The sequence below is a fragment of the Simochromis diagramma genome, unplaced genomic scaffold (genome assembly GCF_900408965.1).
Source record: "Simochromis diagramma unplaced genomic scaffold, fSimDia1.1 OVJJ01000205.1, whole genome shotgun sequence".
NCBI lineage: Eukaryota > Metazoa > Chordata > Actinopteri > Cichliformes > Cichlidae > Simochromis > Simochromis diagramma.
Window position 1 is genome coordinate 15,406,543 of NW_024386782.1, and position 20,007 is coordinate 15,426,549.

The following is a 20,007-nucleotide window of genomic DNA, read 5'->3' on the forward strand; positions in this document are numbered from 1 at the left end:
CAATTTCGCGTTGTTAAATTTCCGTAGCGTGTAGTGTGTGTGCTTTTTTTTTTTCCACCGGGCTGTTTGTGGAAGTTGAGCTGAGGTACGTGTCCCCTTCACCTCGGTCCCGTTTGCGTCCACACCAACGGCTCTTTTCGTGGCGGTGAATTTGTTTGGCTAGCCACTGTTCGGCTAATTCGGAGCGGGGTTAGCATCCCTGCTGCTCTGCTGTGTTTACAGTCACACAGGCACAGAACTTAACCTCTGACACCTTTGGACCTGTTTTTTTTTTTTATATACTTGAAGTTTCCCCTGTTTTTGAGGACTTCTGCATGAGGACAACACCCGTATGAAAACAGCAGGGATGGCTCTGGAGCAGCTCAGTGAGGTGGTCCAAAGATGTGTAAGTATTCAGTGGTACTTGTAACCCACATCCACTCCTTCATTCTGATATCAATTCCCTAAACAGCATGTCGGCACAGTCACTGGCACCAACCTGGATGCTGGTACCCACAGACAGTATTGCCAACTCCTCAATAAGGAAAATCGCTATTGGCTGTCCTAAAAGTCGCTAGAAGTCGCTAAATGACGTCATCGCCTAATTTGCATAATTGGTCATGCTAATCTAATTGTAACCTATGTTGTTGGAGAGAGAAATAACATCGTGGAAGAGACATAAAGTGAGGAAAAAACGTCCTAAATGCATTTAGAGTTTATTTAGAACTACAAATTAGATTTCTTTTAGCAATTATTGTTTTTTTAATGTCACAATTCCAACCCTGCTCCTTTACCCGGGCTTGGACCGGCAAGTGACCCGAAATAGGCACTCTGGTGGAGTTACTTTGTGTGTGTGTGTGTGTTTATAAGTAGTTTTAAACCTTGTGATCCACAAAACGGCATAAGAGTAAAAGAAGAACTGACTGCGTTACAGCACCCGCTGCTTGTTGAGAGTAAAAGAGATACGCGCTTTCACGTCTTTTCTTTTAGAAAAAAAGTCGCTAAGGGGTCTGAAAACTCGCTAAATATAGCGACAAAGTCGCTAAGTTGGCAACACTGCCCACAGACTGAGCTGACCTGGGTTTTGAGTCTCTCACTAGAGCATATTCTAGATCAGAGGTATTTAATTAAAATATAAGGAGGTCCAATTTGAGAACATTTCCAAGTCCAAAATATAATCTAGTTCCACATGATTATAAGTGCAGTCTATTTTAAAGTAGCCTAACAGTTATACAGTGTCAGTATATGGGCAATAACTGGTTGTAATGTAAAGCAAAGAAAGTGTAATTCGGTATTTCAACAATATTTATTATTCATTACTCTAATGAAAAGAAAATGTTCTCTTTTGGGTTTCAAGTAAAATTATAGCTTTTGAAAAAGTTGTCTTCAAATAAAGTGCTTAATTTAAAATAATGAAAAGTTGTATTTTGAATTTCCCCTCTTTGTCCATCCATCCATCCATCTTCATCCGCTTATCCGAGGTCGGGTCGCGGGGGTAGCAGCCTAAGCAAAGAGGTCCAGACCTCCCTCTCCCCAGCCACCTCCTCCAGCTTGTCCGGGGGAATACCAAGGCGTTCCCAGGCCAGCCGAGAGATATAATCTCTCCAGCGTGTCCTGGGTCTGCCCCGGGGCCTCCTCCCGGTGGGACATGCCTGGAACACCTCGCCCAGGAGGCGCCCAGGGGGCATCCTTGCCAGATGCCCGAACCACCTCAGCTGGCTCCTTTCGATGTGGAGCAGCAGCTGCTCTACTCTGAGCCCCTCCCGGATGGCCGAACTTCTCACCCTATCTCTAAGGGAGAGGCCAGCCACCCTTCGGAGGAAGCTCATTTCCGCCGCTTGTATCCGCGATCTCGTTCTTTCGGTCACTACCCACAGCTCGTGGCCATAGGTGAGGGTAGGGACGTAGATCGACCGGTAAATTGAGAGCTTCGCTTTTACACTCAGCTCCCTCTTCACCACGACTGACCGGTGCAGCGTCCGCATTACTGCAGCCGCAGCCCCAATCCGTCTGTCGATCTCCGGCTCCCTTCTCCCATCACTCGCGAACAAGACCCCGAGATACTTGAACTCCTCCACTTGGGGCAGGAACTCATCCCCGACCCGGAGTGGGCACTCCACCCTTTTCCGGCTGAGAACCATGGCCTCAGATTTGGAGGTGCTGATCCTCATTCCCGCTGCGTCACACTCGGCTGCGAACCGCTCCAGTGCGAGCTGGAGGCCCTCACCCGATGAAGCCAACAGAACCACATCATCCGCAAAAATCAGAGATGAGATTCTGAGGCCACCAAAGCGAAAGCCCTCCGCCACTTGGCTGCGCCTAGAAATCCTGTCCATAAAAATTATGAACAGAACCGGAGACAAAGGGCAGCCCTGGCGGAGCCCATCACCCACCGGGAACGAGTCCGACTTATTGCCGGCAATGCGAACCAAGCTCTTGCAACGGTTGTATAGGGATTGAATGGCCCGTAGCAATGGGCCAGACACCCCATACTCCCGCAACACCTCCCACAGGACACCCCGAGGGACACGGTCGAATGCCTTCTCCAGGTCCACAAAACACATGTAGACTGGTTGGGCAAACTCCCATGCACCCTCAAGTATCCTGGAGAGGATAAAGAGCTGGTCCAGTGTTCCGCGACCAGGACGAAAACCGCATTGTTCCTCCTGTATCCGAGGTTCGACTAGCGGACGAACTCTCCTCTCCAGCACCCTGGCATAGACTTTCCCAGGGAGGCTGAGGAGTGTGATCCCCCTGTAGTTGGAACACACCCTCCGGTCCCCCTTCTTAAAGATGGGGACCACCACCCCGGTCTGCCAGTCCACAGGCACTGCCCCTGATCTCCACGCAACATTGCAGAGACGTGTCAACCAAGACAGCCCTACAACGTCCAGCGCCTTCAGGAACTCGGGGCGGACCTCATCAACACCAGGGGCTCTGCCACCAAGGAGTTGTTTAACTGCCTCAGTGACCTCGCCCCCGGAAATTGGCGGATCATACCCCTCGTCCCCAGACTCTGCTTCCTCCTCGGAAGACGTGTCAGTGGGATTAAGGAGGTCCTCGAAGTATTCCTTCCACCGCCCGACAATTTTCTCAGTCGACGTCAACAGCGCTCCGCCAGCACTATACACAGCGCAGGTAGAGCACCGCTTTCCCCTCCTGAGGCGCCTGACGGTTTGCCAGAATCTCTTCGAGGCAGTCCGAAAGTCTTTTTCCATGGCCTCTCCGAACTCCTCCCACACCCGAGTTTTTGCTTCAGCCACTGCCCGAGCCGCATTCCGCTTGGCCTGTCGATACCTGTCGGCTGCCTCCGGAGTCCCACAGGCTAACCAAGCCCGATAGGCCTCCTTCTTCAGCCTGGTGGCTCCCTTCACCTCTGGTGTCCACCATTTGGTTCGGGGATTACCACCACGGCAGGCACCAACCACCTTGCGGCCGCAGCTCAATGCAGCAGCTTCGGCAATGGAGACGCTGAACATGGTCCATTCGGACTCAATGTCCCCAGTCTCCCTCGGAATGCTGTTGAAGCTCTGCCGGAGGTGTGCGTTGAAGATCTCGCGGACTGGGGCCTCTGCTAGACGTTCCCAGCACACCCTCACTACGCGTTTAGGTGCACCAGGTCTGTCCAGCGTCCTCCCCCGCCACCTGATCCAACTCACCACCAGGTGGTGATCAGTTGACAGCTCAGCCCCTCTCTTTACCCGAGTGTCCAGAACATATGGTCGCAGGTCTGGTGATACGATTACAAAATCGATCATCGACCTACGGCCTAGAGCATCCTGGTGCCACGTGCACTTATGAACACTCTTATGTTCGAACAGGGTGTTCGTTATGGCCAAACTGTGATTAGCACAGAAGTCCAATAACAAAGCACCGCTCGGGTTCAGATCAGGGAGGCCGTTCCTCCCAATCACGCCCCTCCAGGTCTCGCTGTCGTTACCCACGTGAGCATTGAAGTCTCCTAGCAGGACAACAGAGTCTCCAGGTGGAGCACCTTCCAGCACCCCCCCCAGGGACTCTAAGAAGGCTGGGTACTCCGAACTGCCACCCGGCGCATAAGCGCAGATGACAGTCAGGACCCGTTCCCCGACCCTAAGGCGCAGGGAGCAAACCCTCTCGTCCACCGGGAAAAAACCCCAACGTACCGGCAGCAAGCCGAGGGGATATAAGAATACCCACCCCAGCCCGCCGCCTCTCACCAGGGGCAACTCCAGACTGAGACAGAGTCCAGCCCCTCTCCAGGAGACTGGTTCCAGAGCCCAGACAATGCGTAGAGGTGAGCCCAGCTATATCTAGCCGGTACCTCTCAACCTCACGCACCAACTCAGGCTCCTTCCCCACCAGAGAGGTGACATTCCATGTCCCTATTGCCAGTCTTGGCAGCCGGGGGTCGGTCCGCCAGGGCCTCCGCTCCTGGCCGCCACCCAGCTCACAATGCACCCGACCCCTATGGCGCCTCCTGCGGGTGGTGGGCCTGCGGGAGGCCCTCTTTGTCTTTTTTCTAAATTACATTTCACATGTAAACCATCTCACTTTAAACCCTCCTTTTCTCCCTGTCTGTTTCCCTGACTTAATTCCTTTGGCTTCTGCCTCTCGTCTCTTCTCCGAGTTGTCTACTTTTACACGTGCTCTGAGTAAAGGATTTGATTGCCTGAGTAGAGTTACGTTGAGTGAGTTAAGCACGCCATTGGTCTATGTACTTCCATTCAATGGCTTTGCTGTCTATGTACACTGCTGCCATACAGCAGCAGTGTATAAATGCTCAGTTAGTGAAGACAGGAATAGAGGAGAAATCTTCAGTGGATCATGGGAAGTCCCCCAGCAGCCTGAGGTAGCAGCAAAACTAAGGGATGGTTCAGGGTCACCTGATCTAACTGTAAACTTTATCAAAAAGCCTAATCTTAAAAGCAGAGGGGGTGACTGTGTTCTGAACCCAAACCAGAGTGTAATATGCCAGGATTGTGTCTTTGAGATATTTGATAGAATATAATATTTAATAAGTAACTGTTTAAAATGTCTGTTTTCTCTATTTTTACCCACTTGTTTGTCTCTTTTTCATGCAGCAGGCTCTTCCAGACGACAGCTACACCACCGAGGATCACAACATCTTCACGGTTGCTGGGCAGACGTGTATCGAGGAGGGAAACAGCGCGCAGGTCCTCAGTATTGTGCTGGATGAAAAGAATCAGGTAACGTTTCTCAAAGTTGACACCAATCGCTGCTTCTCAGGTTTGTCACACACTCATCTGTGTAACTGTCTTCATCTGTGCAGGAGATTGTGAGATGCATGGGTTGGAACCTGCTGCCTCCGCTGATCCAGGTCCTGCTGAAGAAAGAAGACAAGAATCTTCCTCAGTGTCTGGCCATTTTTAACCACCTGCTGGAGGTCAGTGGTCAGGAGTGGACTTAAGATAAAACATCACTGATGAAAACTGGATGAATGTGGCATTGTAAGGGTGATCTTTGTGGTTGTTTTTGCAGACGTGCAGACCGAAAGAGCTGCTGATCGGCCTGTTGGAGCAGCTGGAGCAGGATGATCCTGATACAATAGCAGAGAGTCTCCATCTGCTCTTGAAGCCTTTACAGAAAGGTAAAGAATCTTTTTAGTCATCTTTTAGTCATCATGCTACTCTTCTTACTGGTTTTCTTCTTGTCTTACATACAGTCAGCTCCATAAATATTGGGACATCGACACAATTCTAACATTTTTGGCTCTATACACCACCACTATGGATTCCAAATGAAACGAATAAGATGTGCTTTAACTGCAGACTGTCAGCTCTCATTTGAGGGTATTTACATCCAAATCAGGTGAACAGTGTAGGAATTACGACAGTTTGCATAAGTGCCTCCCACTTGTTAAGGGACCAAAAGTAATGGGACAATTGGCTTCTCAGCTGTTCCATGGCCAGGTGTGTGTTATTCCCTCATTATCCCAATTACAATGAGCAGATAAAAGCTCCAGAGTTCATTTCAAGTGTGCTATTTGCCTTTGCAACCTGTTGCTGTCAACTGCCAAGAAGAGATCCAAAGAGCTGTCGCTATCAGTGAAGCAAGCCATCATTAGGCTGAAAAAAACAAAACAAACCCATCAGAGAGATAGCAAAAACATTAGGCGTGGCCAAAACAACTGTTTGGAACATTCTCAAAAAGAAGGAACGCACCGGTGAGCTCAGCAACACCAAAAGACCCGGTGTTCTGGGAATCCATCCTACCTACAAACCAACCTACCCGTTGTTTTTGCGCATGCGCACAACACGAAATGAAGTGCCAAACCATCCTACCTTTTTGAATGTGACCTACAAGCATACTTTAACAGCTAAAATTTAGTGGCAAATTGTCCTACCTTTGTTAATCTGAGCTAGAAGCATACTTTAACGGCTAAAATGAAGTGGCAAATCATTTTTCCTTTGTTAATAAGAGCTAGAGGCATACTCTGACAGGTAAAATGAAGTGGCAAGCCGTCCTCGCTTTATAATTATGAGCTAGAAACATACTCTGATGGGCAAAGGTAAGTGGCAAACCGTCATAGCCACTTAAATTTGTGCTGAAATTACTCTGTGACAGCAGAAATGTGCATAAACTACTTACGGTAGGACGTTTTGCCAAAGTAGGATGGTTTGTCAGAACACCAGAAGACGACGGAAAACAACTATGGTGGATGATCGAAGGATCCTTTCCCTAGTGAAGAAAACACCCTTCACAACAGTTGGCCAGATCAAGAACACTCTCAAAGTCAAAAATCAATAGAAGACTCCACCAGTGTGAATACAGAGGGTTCACCGCAAGATGTAAACCATTGGTGAGCCCCAAAAACAGGAAGGCCAGATTAGAGTTTGCCAAACGACATCTAAAAAAAGCCTTCACACTTCTGGAACAACATCCTATGAATAGATGAGACCAAGATCAATTTGTACCAGAGTTATGGGAAGAGAGGAGTATGGAGAAGGAAAGGAAGTGCTCATGATCCTAAGCATACCACCTCATCTGTGATGCATGGTGCTGCAAGTGTCATGGCATGGGCATGTATGGCTGCCAGTGGAGCTGGTTCTCTTGTATTTATTGATGATGTGACTGCTGACAAAAGCAGTATAATGAATTCTGAAGTGTTTCGGGCAGTATTATCTGCTCATATATTCACCCAAGTGATTCAGAACTCATTAGACGGCGCTTCACAGTGCAGATGGACAATGACCCAAAGCATTCTGCAAAAGCAGAGTTTTTGAAGGGAAAGAAGTGGACTGTTTTGCAATGGCCAAGTCAATCACCTGACCTGAATCCGACTGAGCATGCATTTCACTTGCCGAAGACAAAACTGAAGGGAAAATGCCCCAAGAACAAGCAGGAACTGAAGACGGTTGCATTAGAGGCCTGGCAGAGCATCACCAGGGATGAAACCCAGCGTCTGGTGATGTCTATGTGTTCCAGGCTTCAGGCTGTGATTGACTACAAAGGATTTACAACCAAGTATTAAAAAGTGAAAGTTTGATTTATGGTTCTTATCCTGTCCCCTTACTTTTAGTCCCTTAACAAGTGGGAGGCACTTATGCAAACTGTTGTAATTCCTACACCGTTCACCTGATTTGGATGTAAATACCCTCAAATAAAAGCTGACAGTCTGCAGTTAAAGCACATCTTGTTCGTTTCATTTGGAATCCATTATGGTGGTGTATAGAGCCAAAAATGTTAGAATTGTGTCGATGTCCCAATATTTATGGAGCTGACTGTATATGTTGCATATTGCTGTTTGGGTGCTTTTTCTTGCTATTATTATTATTATTGTGATGTATTCTCTTTTTCTCGCCTCTAACAGTGCTCGTGCGCCTGGGCGGCCGTAAGGCGTCATCCTTGGGCATGGCGCTGTCGTCCGTGCTGGACCAGGTGGCCAAACTGCCTCTCCCTCACACCAAGGAGCAAGAGGAGGATGACGTCTTTTCGTTTTGCCGGTGCTGCACTGACATGATAGATTTCGTCAGACCTTTTGTTCAAGAAGTCAGGCATAACCTGCTGAATAATGAGGTGCAGAGCGAGACTGCAAACAGGACTGTGGGCAGACAGGGGAAGGATAAAGAGGATGAGCTGCGGACAGAACTTCTGAAGTTGTGAGTGAAAAAAAAATGCGTTTTCCAGCTCAGACTCACGTTTGATAGTCCGACATAATGTCATAGAAAAGCGCTGCAGGGCTCTTGAAAACTGATGATGCTGAGGCTTCCTTTTTGTTTGTCTCCTCTTGAGCTGTATGAAGAGTCTGAGTCATCCTCTGTTGGAAGTACACCTCAAGGATCCTGACACGCTGGCTCTGTCCCCCCTCAGGACTTTTGCCACCGAGATTTTGGTAAACCCATTTTTCAAACGTGTAAATGGTGTCATTGCTGGTTTCTAATATGTCATCGGTTCGTCACGTACTTGCATATCGTGGTAATCGTGGTTTTCTGTGTCCTGCAGAACATCCTCGGTTCTATCGGGGAGTCCCTCAGCAGTCTCGTGCACCAGCCTCTTTTGAAGAGAAAGCAGGTTCCCGGCTTTCTCGAGGAGGAGGTGCGTTATCCTAAAGAGTCTTTGGCCAGCTTGGCTCATCTGGTGTTTGTCCATCACCTGGCTGCAGACACCTTCCCCACTGTTTTCAGGTATTTTGAAAACATATTTTTCTCCTGGGATGCACAATGTGGGATTATTCACACTTGGCTTGAAATGAATCTGTACTTGGGTGTTTCAGTAGTTCTATTAACAAATACTGAAACATTTAAATAATGTTAATGCTCCCAACACTCCGTATTCTCTCTGCAGTCCCGTGTTCAGTCTTCGATGTAACATCGAGCACGTCTCTGTCCTCCTGTCCAGGTAACATGACATAATAATGTGTCGTGTTATAATCTTTGTTAGCGTTTTACAAAAGCTGTAAAATATGAACATGCACATTATACACACATATATAACACACACATATACCATAAGTGTCCACTTTAATGATCAACCCGTAATCATTGATCTCTATCTTTTATAGAACTGAGGAGTCCAAGCTTCAGAAAGGACTGGTAGGTGACGTTTTCACTTATTTATTAGTTATTTATTACATAAATTATAATGACCTTGTTATCTTCCCATGACCTCATACTGTTTCTGTTTTTTCTTTTTCTTTTTTTATTTTATCTTGTTGCATAAAAATGTTCCTAAACAAATAAAAAGTGTCAAAAAAATAAATTATAATGACCTTAATCATCCAGGAGTCAATACGTGACTCCTGGATTTAATCCTATATATTTCCATGGTGCTATTTTAATTAAACACAACATGTTTAAAAGCTTATTAAAAGTTTGTTTTCTTATGGTTTGATATGTACGGTCATCATCTTGGATGCTCATATTCAACATGGCCAAGTTTTCAAATAATGAGGTTAGCATTTGGAGAGGCTTTAGACTCTAAAACTTAAGGTTCCCCACATTTTTTCTTATAATAGCCAATCAGAAGAAGCCAAAGAAGCAAAAGAATGAGGCTGTAAGGGTCGTTACCTGCCAGTGTAAATGGTCACTGTGTTACTTAAATCTTCTTCTGCACATTAAAAGCAGTCATCAGTGTATGATGGATGTGCATCACACAGGAGCTGTATGAGAAAAGTCTGGTGCGAGTCGAGGACGGCAGTCTGCGTGCCGACCTGCTGGAGATTAAAACCTTCCTCACAGTCCCTCAGGTGAATGCAGTCGCTTCATTATAGACCTGTTGGGTCTACTGTTGTGTTTTGTGTGCGTCATATAATGTTATTAATGTCAGTGTTTAATTTCAGAACTTAATAAAGGTCATGACGATATGCCCAAAGCATGAACTGGTAAGTTTTTAATCAATTTTGATGTGTTTAAAATCTAATGTCAGATCATTTGGTTTGAAATCTGCTTTCATTTGTGTCACCTTCATCTCGTTTTTGGTACCTAGAATGAAACTTTTATCTTGGGACTCAATTTTGACGATACTTCTTTTTGTCTTCAGAGAACTAAAGGACTGAAGGTTTTCCAGCTGAGCATTGATAAGTTCAACACTGAAGCCAAGTACAGATTCTTCCAGTGAGCTCCACCTTTCTTCCCGGAAAATTAATCAGAAATGTGTCTTTTCCACTTCCCACTGCAAGCGACCTGTGTTCTTGTTTCAGGTACATGTTGAAGACGAGTAACCACTCAGGAGTTGAAGGCTACATCATTAAAAATATCAAGAATCAGATAGACATTGCCCTGCAGGTGAAGATGTACATTAAAGGAAAAAATGGCAGTGTGGGCCATGTTTAAAATTTCTTGGGGGACCTAAAAGAATCTTTATCGCTCTGTCTCCAGCCAGGTAACAGTAACGTCTGGTTTGAAGGCATTCAGCTCATGCCTCTGCTGCGTAAGGTTCTTATTCTTCCAGATGGCCCAGAGACTGACCTCCTGCAGTACCTGGACAGGTCTGTGCACACACACTAATGCAGGTCACAGGAGTGTGACAGCCAGCCCCAACACGCACTGTTAAAAAGGATCATACACACTGTTTAAAAGAAAGTATTACATTGTTTAAATTTGTTTCTTCCTGAGAAAATATGAGATGTTTAAATTTAATTGGACACTTCTGTGTAATCAAGAGGAATTTTATAAGTCTTTTTCTCAATAAGATTTTAAAAAACAAACATCCTTTGGTGCTTTTTATATTCAATTGTGCAATAAGTATAAACAAAGTAGTATTGCTGTTGATTTTATAGTTTTTAAAAAAGGCCAGTAAAATATACTCACTGGTCACTTATTAAATGCACTTAAGTTGCTGCCATGTGATTGACTGATTAGATATTTGAATTAATGAGCAGTTGAATCGGTGTGGCTGGTTGAGTGTACGTGTCGCCCTGATCAGAAGTCATTATTTAACAACAAAATCTCGGACTTTATGGACGAGAGTAGTTGAAAGTTTTGGAAATGTCTGGAAGGTAGATTAAGAAATAGCGCATGTGTGTGTTGATCTCTACAGAATCATGGAGTCTCTAAATCTGCTGCGTTACCTGGTCATCAGAGACAAAGTGACAGAGAACCAGGTGAGTGCACTGTTGAGCTGAAAACACCAAAAAATTACATTTTAAAACAAGCTGTTCACCTTCATGATGGCCTATAAGGGTATATAAGCTTTCTCTATCTGTGCTTTCTGATGCTGCTGAAGACCGGCATCTGGACAGAACTGTATAAAATAGAAGATACGTTCATGAAGCCTCTTCGTGTTGGTGTGAACATGTCCAGGGCCCACTATGAAAGAGAGCTGCAGAACACAATGGAGGCCAAGAAGAGCAAGGCTAAAGGTCAGATCAGCGACACTTACTTTAATTTCCAGTTTTTTAGTACAACATAGAGACTCTATGCATGCATGCACAGGAGGGCTTCTATTTTGTAGGTAGCTTGGCTTCATTTTTCTCAGGCTTCTTTTGTACTCGTCCCAACTCAAACGACTTCTTAATGGCACTTTTCAACATGTAGCATCATCAAAAGTGTTCAGAGGAGGCTTTCTGACAGCATTTGTTTCTTCACAGAAGAGTCTGTACTTTCTGTGTCTGTTGGTGGTGAGGAGCTGCCCAGCATGGCACCAGAGTCACAGATTCAGGTGAGTAACACAGTCAGATATCATACCACGTATTTATGTGTGTGGGGATTAAGAAAGCACTGTGATGTTCCTGACTGCATTTTTATTGGTCCTGCCAGGCTCTGCACTCTGCCCTGCACACGTTTGACATGATTGAGAGCGTGTTGGCACGGATAGAGGAACTCATCGAGGTGAAGGACAACCTGTAACCACACAAGCTCATCATCTCAAACAGAAAACTGTTACTTGTTTCAAAACAAAGTGCTAGTGCACTGCTGGTCTCTTTGTTTTACAGTGTAATTATAAAATGTTGCATACATTGTCAATTAGAAGTTTTTAAAAAAAAAAATGGCAAGTTTGTATCAGCTCTGTAATAAACTTTCAAACTTTTGTACTTGCAGGTTAAATCAAGTGTTTTCATTTTTGGTGAAAGTGTAAAAAAGTTGTGGTTTGGTAAAAATAATTTGTAACCTTTGGAAGCTTCAGTTTCTCCTGCCGTCACAAAAATATCTTAAGTTCATGCAGCCTGTGTTGCCCAGAACACTCTAGCACAAAGAGATGCTATAGGTTATAAAGGTAAAAACAAAAGACTCAGAAAAGTAGCTCACAAAACGATACATAAGTTTACAAAGTGCAAAAGGGTAAACAAACGTAAAGTAATAACATGGATCCCATGTAACAGAATTGTTTAAAATTAAATCTATAGAATTTAGATTTAAGCAGTGATTCAAAGGAAGTCTGGCTCTGTGTGCTCGATCTTCTCAGGTAGGTCATTCCAGATGTGAGGGGGCCTGAAAAAGCAAAATCACCTACAGATTTAAATTCTTGCCTTTAGCACAGCCTAAAGGGTCCAACCCGAGGCTGTGAGCAGGCACACGTGGGGTCAGAGGTTCTGCTACGTACATCGAGGCCACAGGTGAGTTTTGACGAGAGAGAGAGCAACTTTTCATTAATGCCAGAGAAGAGAGCAGCAATAGTCCAATCTTGAGAAAATAATTCCTTTCATTCATTCACCCATTTTTAAAAAAACTTTGCAAAATTTGGTGATATTAGCAATTCATAAGCATGTTATTTCACTACAACCCATATTTTTACCCCAGATTACTACAAAAAATAAATAAATGCTGAACTGTTTTCTTGGGTCCAGGTAACAAAAAGTGGAAAATAAATTCCTTCTAAATGAATATAATCATGTAACCTGAACGAGAGACATCATTTTGTTTTTGCCTTTATTATTAATCTGAACTGGGAAAAACTAACACTTCAGTGTTTTCCATAAATAAACCAAACTCAGACATGCACACACTAATGAAGCAGAATTTCACACGTTCACAGGATACAGATATGCACTTTCAAATTAAAAGCCTTTATGGCAGTGATAACTGTAAACAAAATATGGATTATTCCCTCTTTAAAAGGTCAAGAGTTATAGCAATATCTGCAATGTTTCCACCATTTTAAAATGCCCTTCTTCACAGTTCTTTAGACTACATCATAGCTGCTGTGAATATAAGAAATCTTTACTTTGAGGTGCACCGTATCAACCACGAAGCCAAACCTATTTTATATAAACATTTACATTTAAGTAGGAGCGTTTTTTTAAAGAGGGCTGATGGGAGGGGGGGAAACTGCAGCACATTACAAGGAGTGAACGTTCTCTCTCATGCTCACGTGCCTTTTCTGCACCTGAACCACAGCCTAGGACATCATAGTTTTACTGGTTCCTGGTGCTCTCACAGCACAGTCTCACAGGTCTTTGAACAACGGGTGTTGAAGAGCCTGAGCAGCTGTGATCCTGGTGGAAGGGTTCAGATCCAGCAGCTTATCCAGCAGGTCGTAAGCCTCATCGGGAACTCTGTCCCAGCCACGCTCCTCCTCCTCTTCCATCTTTTCCTGTTTTGGAAGGCGAGTTGCGGTGTCATTACCACCTGAATGTTTGTGCTTGTTCGTGTGACTACACAAGAGTTCTGCAGGAGTTTCATCTGCTTCCTTTTTGTGTGGTTTGAGTGTTCTTTCAGTGGGACGGTGTGTGGGCGTATCATCTTGGATCTTGTGATGAGTGTCAGTGGAATCTGCCGTAGCCTCAGGAAGTGGTGTGACTTTGTTATCTGGCGATGGCCTCAATCCTCTGAGCGTCTCACACAGGGTCCTGAGGTCCTGTCGAGGGAGCTCCCGACTGCACATCACCGCTTTACCTGAATCAGATTCAAGCCCATAAAAATAAGATTACTCTGTACAGAGGTTTTTTTACAACCCTGTTTCTGAAAATGTGACACTAAAATGTAAATGAAAATGGAACACAGTGATTTGTGAATCTTTTTCTTCCCATCTCAGGACCTAATAAAAACAATAATTCTATACTGTGTGAAATATATTTTTAAAACTAGTCGAGCTAAAAAGGTCATCCTAGATTCTCAGTCTTTCTGAGGTATGGAGATTATCCAAAACATCTCTGAAATGTTTTGGAACATCTGCATACGTCTTTTTCAGGGAAGGTCCTGCTGAACCTCCTTTCGGATTCATTTCAGCAGCACGGCTCCAGGTGTTAAACTAAGATGTTTGCAGGCCAGAGCTGTCACCCCCTGAATGCATTTGGAGCATCATGAAATCAAAACTACAACAAAGGAAGCCATGAATTCTTAAATCCTAAATCACATGAGAGAAGGAAAGCATTTCACTGCACCCCCTGGTCTGATCAGGTTACAGAGTTTGCTACAAGACCTTTGCAGAAACATGGAGCTGGCATCAAATTTAAAACAACACAAAAAGTTTCATGTGTTGTTCTGCACCATTTTCAGTTCACTATACTTGATTTTTTTTTCATATTTATATTTATGCAGTGCATCAACTCTGGAAACTGTGCTGCAGAATATTGTTCCACAGCAGAATTATAGTGACTCTATTGGTGATGAACTGCCTGCAGGATTAGTCACTGCAGTCTTGCAGGTGCAGTGAGGATCTGCGTTCTGCAGAAGACCCAAAAGAAGACATTTATACGCACCGAACGACTTGCCAGCCTTGATGGTCTCTCTGGAGCCTCGTAGGGTCATGATCTGAACGAGCGCAATCATGTCATCGGTGGCCTTAAAGAACGGGTAACGGCCACTGAGCAGTGAGAGCAGGATCACACCAGCTGACCACACGTCTATGGCTGCAGTGCAGGATGACAGGACAGGGGAGGGTGCAAGAGTGCAGATTAGTAAGAATAAAAAAGAGAACATCCCAAATTTGCTATTTTTAGGCAATTTTTGGAAAACCTGCCTGGCTCATATGACAGGAAATGTTACCAAGCATGAGAAAACAGATTTTGTTTTAATACTAGAGAGCATCTCTGAGCATGCAGCACCTTAAATCACGTTCAACAAACCACATCAAAGCAGATGGGCTAAAGCAGCAGTGTGGTAGATACATATATTTATTTTCTTTGCTTTTAAACATGTATTATAAATAATGACTTGAGACACCCACCCGTGCCTTGGTTGGGACACTTTGTGAGGACTTCTGGTGCTCTAAACCCTGGAGTTCCTGCCCTGGGCGCCACCTGCGACTTTCTGCAGTCACAAACAAGGACAGGAACGAGGTATTAGAAGTGACACAAAACAGAAACTAACAATTCTTCGTTTAGTGGAAGTGGATTGGAACGAGAATTTAGTTTTAATAATAAATAATTTTTGTTCTTGTACAGCTGACACAAGCACCATTAAATCATATTTCATATAAATGAAAGAAATCATATAAATGTTTCACTGTCTAGAATAATGCCCAAAACATGTGCAAGGTAAACAAGAGGTGCAGGAGGATGTTTTGTTAGTTACCTGGACAAGCAGATGTTGCAGACCCGATCAGTGAAGTAGCAGTTACAGGTTAGGCCTCGCTGTACGGGTCTCTGACTGCTGCTCTGGGTCCTGACAGGCAGGGTGGCTGAAGAGTACTTACGGCTGGCTGCGTCCTCTGTTTTACTTGGTTTTACCAGCTAAAGAGTAATGATGATGATGCAGGGAACACAGTGTAGCTCAGTATGGGGTTTGATAGCACCTAATGCTATCAAACTGAATAAGCTTATATAAAAAAGTAATTTTATTTCTGTTAAGCAGTCCTACATGTGAACGTGAGAGACAAAAGTTGCAGAGCTTTGTCACAGCATAAGAGAAGCCTCTAAAAACCCATCTTGTCCATGCTGATGAAAGCTAATGACAGTAAATCTGTTGATGAGCCACAGGGAGTGGGAGGGAATGAAAGTCTGGAGGTCAGCGACATATGCAGCGCAAAGACTACAAAAAGCTTTCAGTGTTAATATTTTAAAGGTAATTAGTTGCAGTACAGGGAGGAAAAATAGCAAGGTTTAGGATTAGGATGGCTGTGTCATGTTCAGTGTGAACTGCATAACTGTAGATGAGCTGAATATGTTTTTTGGTGTTGCACACCATGCTGAGCTATGGAAAGCTTTCAGCCAATAGCTCTTTCGGAATCACCCTGGTGGTGCAAATATACCATTTATGTCTCTCATAATGCGCTATTGTTGTTATCGTTTTCTTCCATCACTTCATAGTAAAACAATTTATTTTTGTAACAGGCTACAATTTAAATGTTTTTCTTTGCTAAATTGTCTTTTATGTGTAGACAAAACACGGGTTCATCCCTTTAGTTTAGTCCCTTTTCTATGCTTGGATCAAAGGTCAGTGTTGAGTGGATTAACAAACAAAAAAATGTTCCTCTTAAAATGCTTGGGTCCAGCCAATGTCCAAAGAAAAACTTTTCTTGCAAGAAAATCTAAAGATATGAGCAGCAGCTCAAGACTTTTGCACAGTACTGTAGTTTTCCCCCATTGCTTACCTCTGTCCTAATGGCAGCGTGTTTGGTGTTGGAGAGAGCTGGTGTGCAGCTGTTCAGGTCCCTCTCTCCAAACACAGTCCGTGGCGCTTTGCGTAGCTCTATCAAATCCTAAAGAAAACCAACATGGACGATGACATAAGCAAAACATAAACAATGATGTTATAAACATCCAACCATAACCATACTTCAGTCTTGTGCAACACAGTGGAGGGTAATTAGAGTAAATTTTATCACTGGACAGAAACACCTAATGAAGATAAAAATGATGGTAAATAAAATAAGTGCAGACACCTTTGTGTGCTTTGTGCGAGAGGTGGTCACAGTGGTGGTAGCAGAATGTGCTTTTTTAATCAGTGCTTTTCGAGAGGTTGAAGAAGCTGTGGTGGTGGAGGAAGATGCGGAGGAATTTGTTGGGTGTATTTGCTGCCGTGCAGGCAGTGGAAGAGAGGTGGAGACTGTTGTGGTTTTTGAAGAGAGTTTAGGTGGTGCTTTGCTCCGCTGTGCAGCCACTTGTTTCCCTGTGGACCCTCCACCTTTCTGTGATGGTCTCTTTCTCACCACCTTCAATAGCTCAATCTGGGTGTCAGCTGTACCCTGTGCCAGGCCGAAATCCACCAGTGCGTACCTGTGCATACAGTTACACAAAAAAACAAAACACAAAATGTAATAAAGTGTATGTGGAATTTATTAGTGTAATTTACTTTTTAACATACATTCTAATCTTATAGCTGAGTGATGCTCCAGCACTGTATCAATATAGACAACACATAGCATCAGATCATGAGCACTACATCAGAATATTAGCATTAGAATTGACAACAGATAAAACATTACAAATGTTCTGCAGCTACTTACATTTTGCTCTTTCTGTTGTAGAGGAAATTGTTTGGCTTGATGTCTCGATGAATTATGCCAAACTGGTGGATGTGTTTCAGAGCCTTTAACAGGTGGTAGATGTACAGGCGGACCTCTTCAAAAGTTAGCGACCCAATGATGTCCTGGTGAATATGTTTAGTTTCAATCAGAAGTTTTAAAAGACATTTTTAAGCAACGTCAACATAATCAGGAGAAGACACTGATTTAGAAGCTCAGATTGTGTCCATTAAAAATAAATAAATCACTTCAGTATAAACACTGCATGTCACTGCAGTAACATACGACAAAGTACCTACCACAATGGCTTGATGCTCCATGTAGGGCATTACAATCACCACATGGTCCTCCTTCCTGAAGCAGTATGTCACTCCCATCACATTCTCTCTGCCTCTGCAAAGTGGATTAAGGGCACAGCTCAGAAGACAGGCGTCATTTCATTATAATGTGTTATGTCTGCAAGAAATGTCAATCTCGGACGTTCACTTCCAAGAATCATTACAGAAGCACTCAACCACAAATGCACACTCATTTATATAAATTGGTGTGCTTTATGCTGCACATCTTGTCAACCCCAGCCAGCAGTGTGCCAAACTGCGTAGGTTAAACTGAATCATAAGATGTCACAAATGAGAAACCCACACATTGATTTACCACGGCATAAAAATAAACTTAAAAGCAAGAAATCAAATAAAATTTTGTCTTTTCTGATTTTACATTTTTGGGATACTCAGCACTTTCACAAACACAGTAATACTAAAAGAAAAGTTAGTTTGGAGATTAATTTGGACTGAGAACCTTCACAGACTTAATTTGGAGGTGTGCTACCAATTCCACATGGAATTATAGGAAAATTAAATAATAATCAAATTGAATCCCCGCATTATCTGTCAAATAATAAAAACATACACTCACCAGCCACTTTATTAGGCACACCTACTTACTCTGCTCTTTATTGAAAATATCTAATCAGCCAATATCATATCAGCAACTCAATGCATTAGGCATGTAAGAAATGCCAAATATGAAAGTGCAACTCAAAGGAACTCTATAATTTAACCAGGTCCAGGTCTTTAAGAAGGATTAGTGACAGTGTATAGTGTTACAGTAACACAAACTAAATAAATAAATAGATGTTGATAGAAAAAACATCAGTGTAATGTCAATAAAATTCTAAGTGACTTCATTGGTCTCACCCTGCAACAGTGAGACACTGAAGCTCAGCAGCAATCCGTGTGGGATGGCTTGTTGGGATGAGATGCTTCAGTGCAAACATCTCTCTCCTCCCATCTCGCATCTGCGTCTCACCCAAGTATACTGAGCTGAACGTACCTAATGAAGACGCACAAATGTCATCAGCACTACTCCTTATGAGGTTAGTGAACGGCTAACAATCCTTCTCCCAGCTGTATAAAAACTCCAAAACTGACTACGTACCTGCTCCAATTTTGTCTATAATGCGGAAAACTTTGGCTAGCTGAGGAACAGCTTTGTAAAGAAACTCAATGTCCATCTCCACGTCCGCTGGAAACAAACAAGACAAAAAAAATCAACTGTCAGAACACCATTACTAGTGTGGTGTATATGGTTAACACATAGAAAGTAATAGGAACGGGAAGGGAGAGAGATAGAGTATCGATACAGCTGTATAAGCCCGGCTTAATCTCAGGGTGGTGGGTTTGAGCGCCGCGTTGGGCGTTCGCATTGAGGGCAGGGATAGCTCAGTAGGTAGAGGCCCCATGATCGGAAGGTCGAGGGTTCAAATCCACTGAACGGCTACCCTGAGGTACCCCTGAGCAAGATACCGTCCCTACACTGATCCCCGGGCGCCCACTGCTTCACTGAGTGAATGTGTTAAATGCAGACGGAGATCAATAACTGTGACACAATTTGGAGTTAAAGAAAAATACTGGTGGCCACACTGCTACCCCTCAGCCTTCTAGTAGATGCACTTATGGTATTATTTAAAAAAAATCCTACAATCTTAAATTAAGTTTAAAAAGAACAAAGAAAGCAAAATAAATATAAAAAATATGATATGATATGCCTTAAAAATAAATTCTGCCCAGAGTGAGGTTATTAATACTGTGTGCAAACCCTAAGCTACAGTGACAAACTATAGCTGAGCACACAGATTTTAATTGTATATCAGCTATAATATAATAATGTAGTTCCAACATAAGGATGCATTTCTACTGAAATATTTCTGTCATATCACAGTTGTCCAACTCACGGGAGATTTTCCGTTTCTTGTGACCTGTGTCAGCTTTCATATGGCATCCGTCTGTGCTGGGCTCAACGCAGGCAGGAGAAAACTCCATCTGAAAACCAGAAAACAGGAACATCGTTAGAGACACTTACAGATGGAGCAAACACTCGTGATTTAAGTTTGGTAAACACTTTATTTAAAATATTCTGTAGCTGTACAAGTCCTCGTTACTGTAAATGTCTGCAGTTATAGTTTTTTGAAGAGCGCGGTCCGACTTCCTAGATACCACTAGCATATTGTTAGCTCGCTAACTGCAGCTGCTAGAGCAAAAACACAAAGAAACTTACCGCTTCAGTTGGTTGTAAAGTCCAAAAGTGTCTCAAATTAACGCCTCATAAAGTCACCATACAGCCCCGACCAACATCTCTACCGGTAAAGCATCAATTATAGGTTTATATTCCGCTCTGGCGGTGGCTGAAGAACTTTGTACAGACTTTCGGATTGAGGCGTCTCCGCCAACAACAAACTCCGCG

General features: G+C 43.7%; 2 protein-coding genes across 4 annotated transcripts; one reads left to right on the forward strand and one right to left on the reverse strand.

Moving 5' to 3' along the window:
* Positions 1-270: 270 nt before the first annotated feature.
* Positions 271-11,953, forward strand: glmna (glomulin, FKBP associated protein a). 2 transcript variants are annotated; one of them, XM_040022169.1, is made up of 18 exons: positions 271-385; positions 5,043-5,168; positions 5,252-5,365; positions 5,461-5,569; positions 7,793-8,081; positions 8,215-8,314; positions 8,425-8,606; positions 8,767-8,820; positions 8,984-9,014; positions 9,578-9,667; positions 9,761-9,802; positions 9,961-10,034; positions 10,121-10,205; positions 10,299-10,408; positions 10,960-11,023; positions 11,146-11,281; positions 11,510-11,580; positions 11,679-11,953. In XM_040022169.1, the coding sequence occupies exons 1-18, from the start codon at positions 332-334 to the stop codon at positions 11,766-11,768; spliced, it is 1,821 nt and encodes a 606-aa protein (XP_039878103.1). In that variant the 5' UTR covers positions 271-331; the 3' UTR covers positions 11,769-11,953. The 2 variants fall into 2 exon arrangements, with proteins under 2 accessions (XP_039878103.1, XP_039878104.1); XM_040022170.1 differs by having other exon boundaries at positions 273-385; positions 5,046-5,168.
* A 210-nt stretch (positions 11,954-12,163) lies between these two features.
* cdc7 (cell division cycle 7 homolog (S. cerevisiae)) lies at positions 12,164-19,998 on the reverse strand. 2 transcript variants are annotated; one of them, XM_040022168.1, is made up of 12 exons: positions 19,822-19,998; positions 19,499-19,586; positions 18,703-18,789; positions 18,462-18,597; positions 17,565-17,658; positions 17,248-17,390; positions 16,954-17,017; positions 16,393-16,500; positions 15,375-15,532; positions 15,028-15,110; positions 14,561-14,710; positions 12,164-13,754 (listed from the first exon to the last, which is right to left on the reverse strand). In XM_040022168.1, exons 2-12 carry the CDS (start codon positions 19,584-19,586, stop codon positions 13,306-13,308), a joined length of 1,560 nt encoding a protein of 519 aa, XP_039878102.1. In that variant the 5' UTR covers positions 19,822-19,998; the 3' UTR covers positions 12,164-13,305. The 2 variants fall into 2 exon arrangements, with proteins under 2 accessions (XP_039878102.1, XP_039878101.1); XM_040022167.1 differs by having other exon boundaries at positions 16,684-17,017; positions 19,822-19,997.
* Between the last annotated feature and the right edge of the window lie 9 nt (positions 19,999-20,007).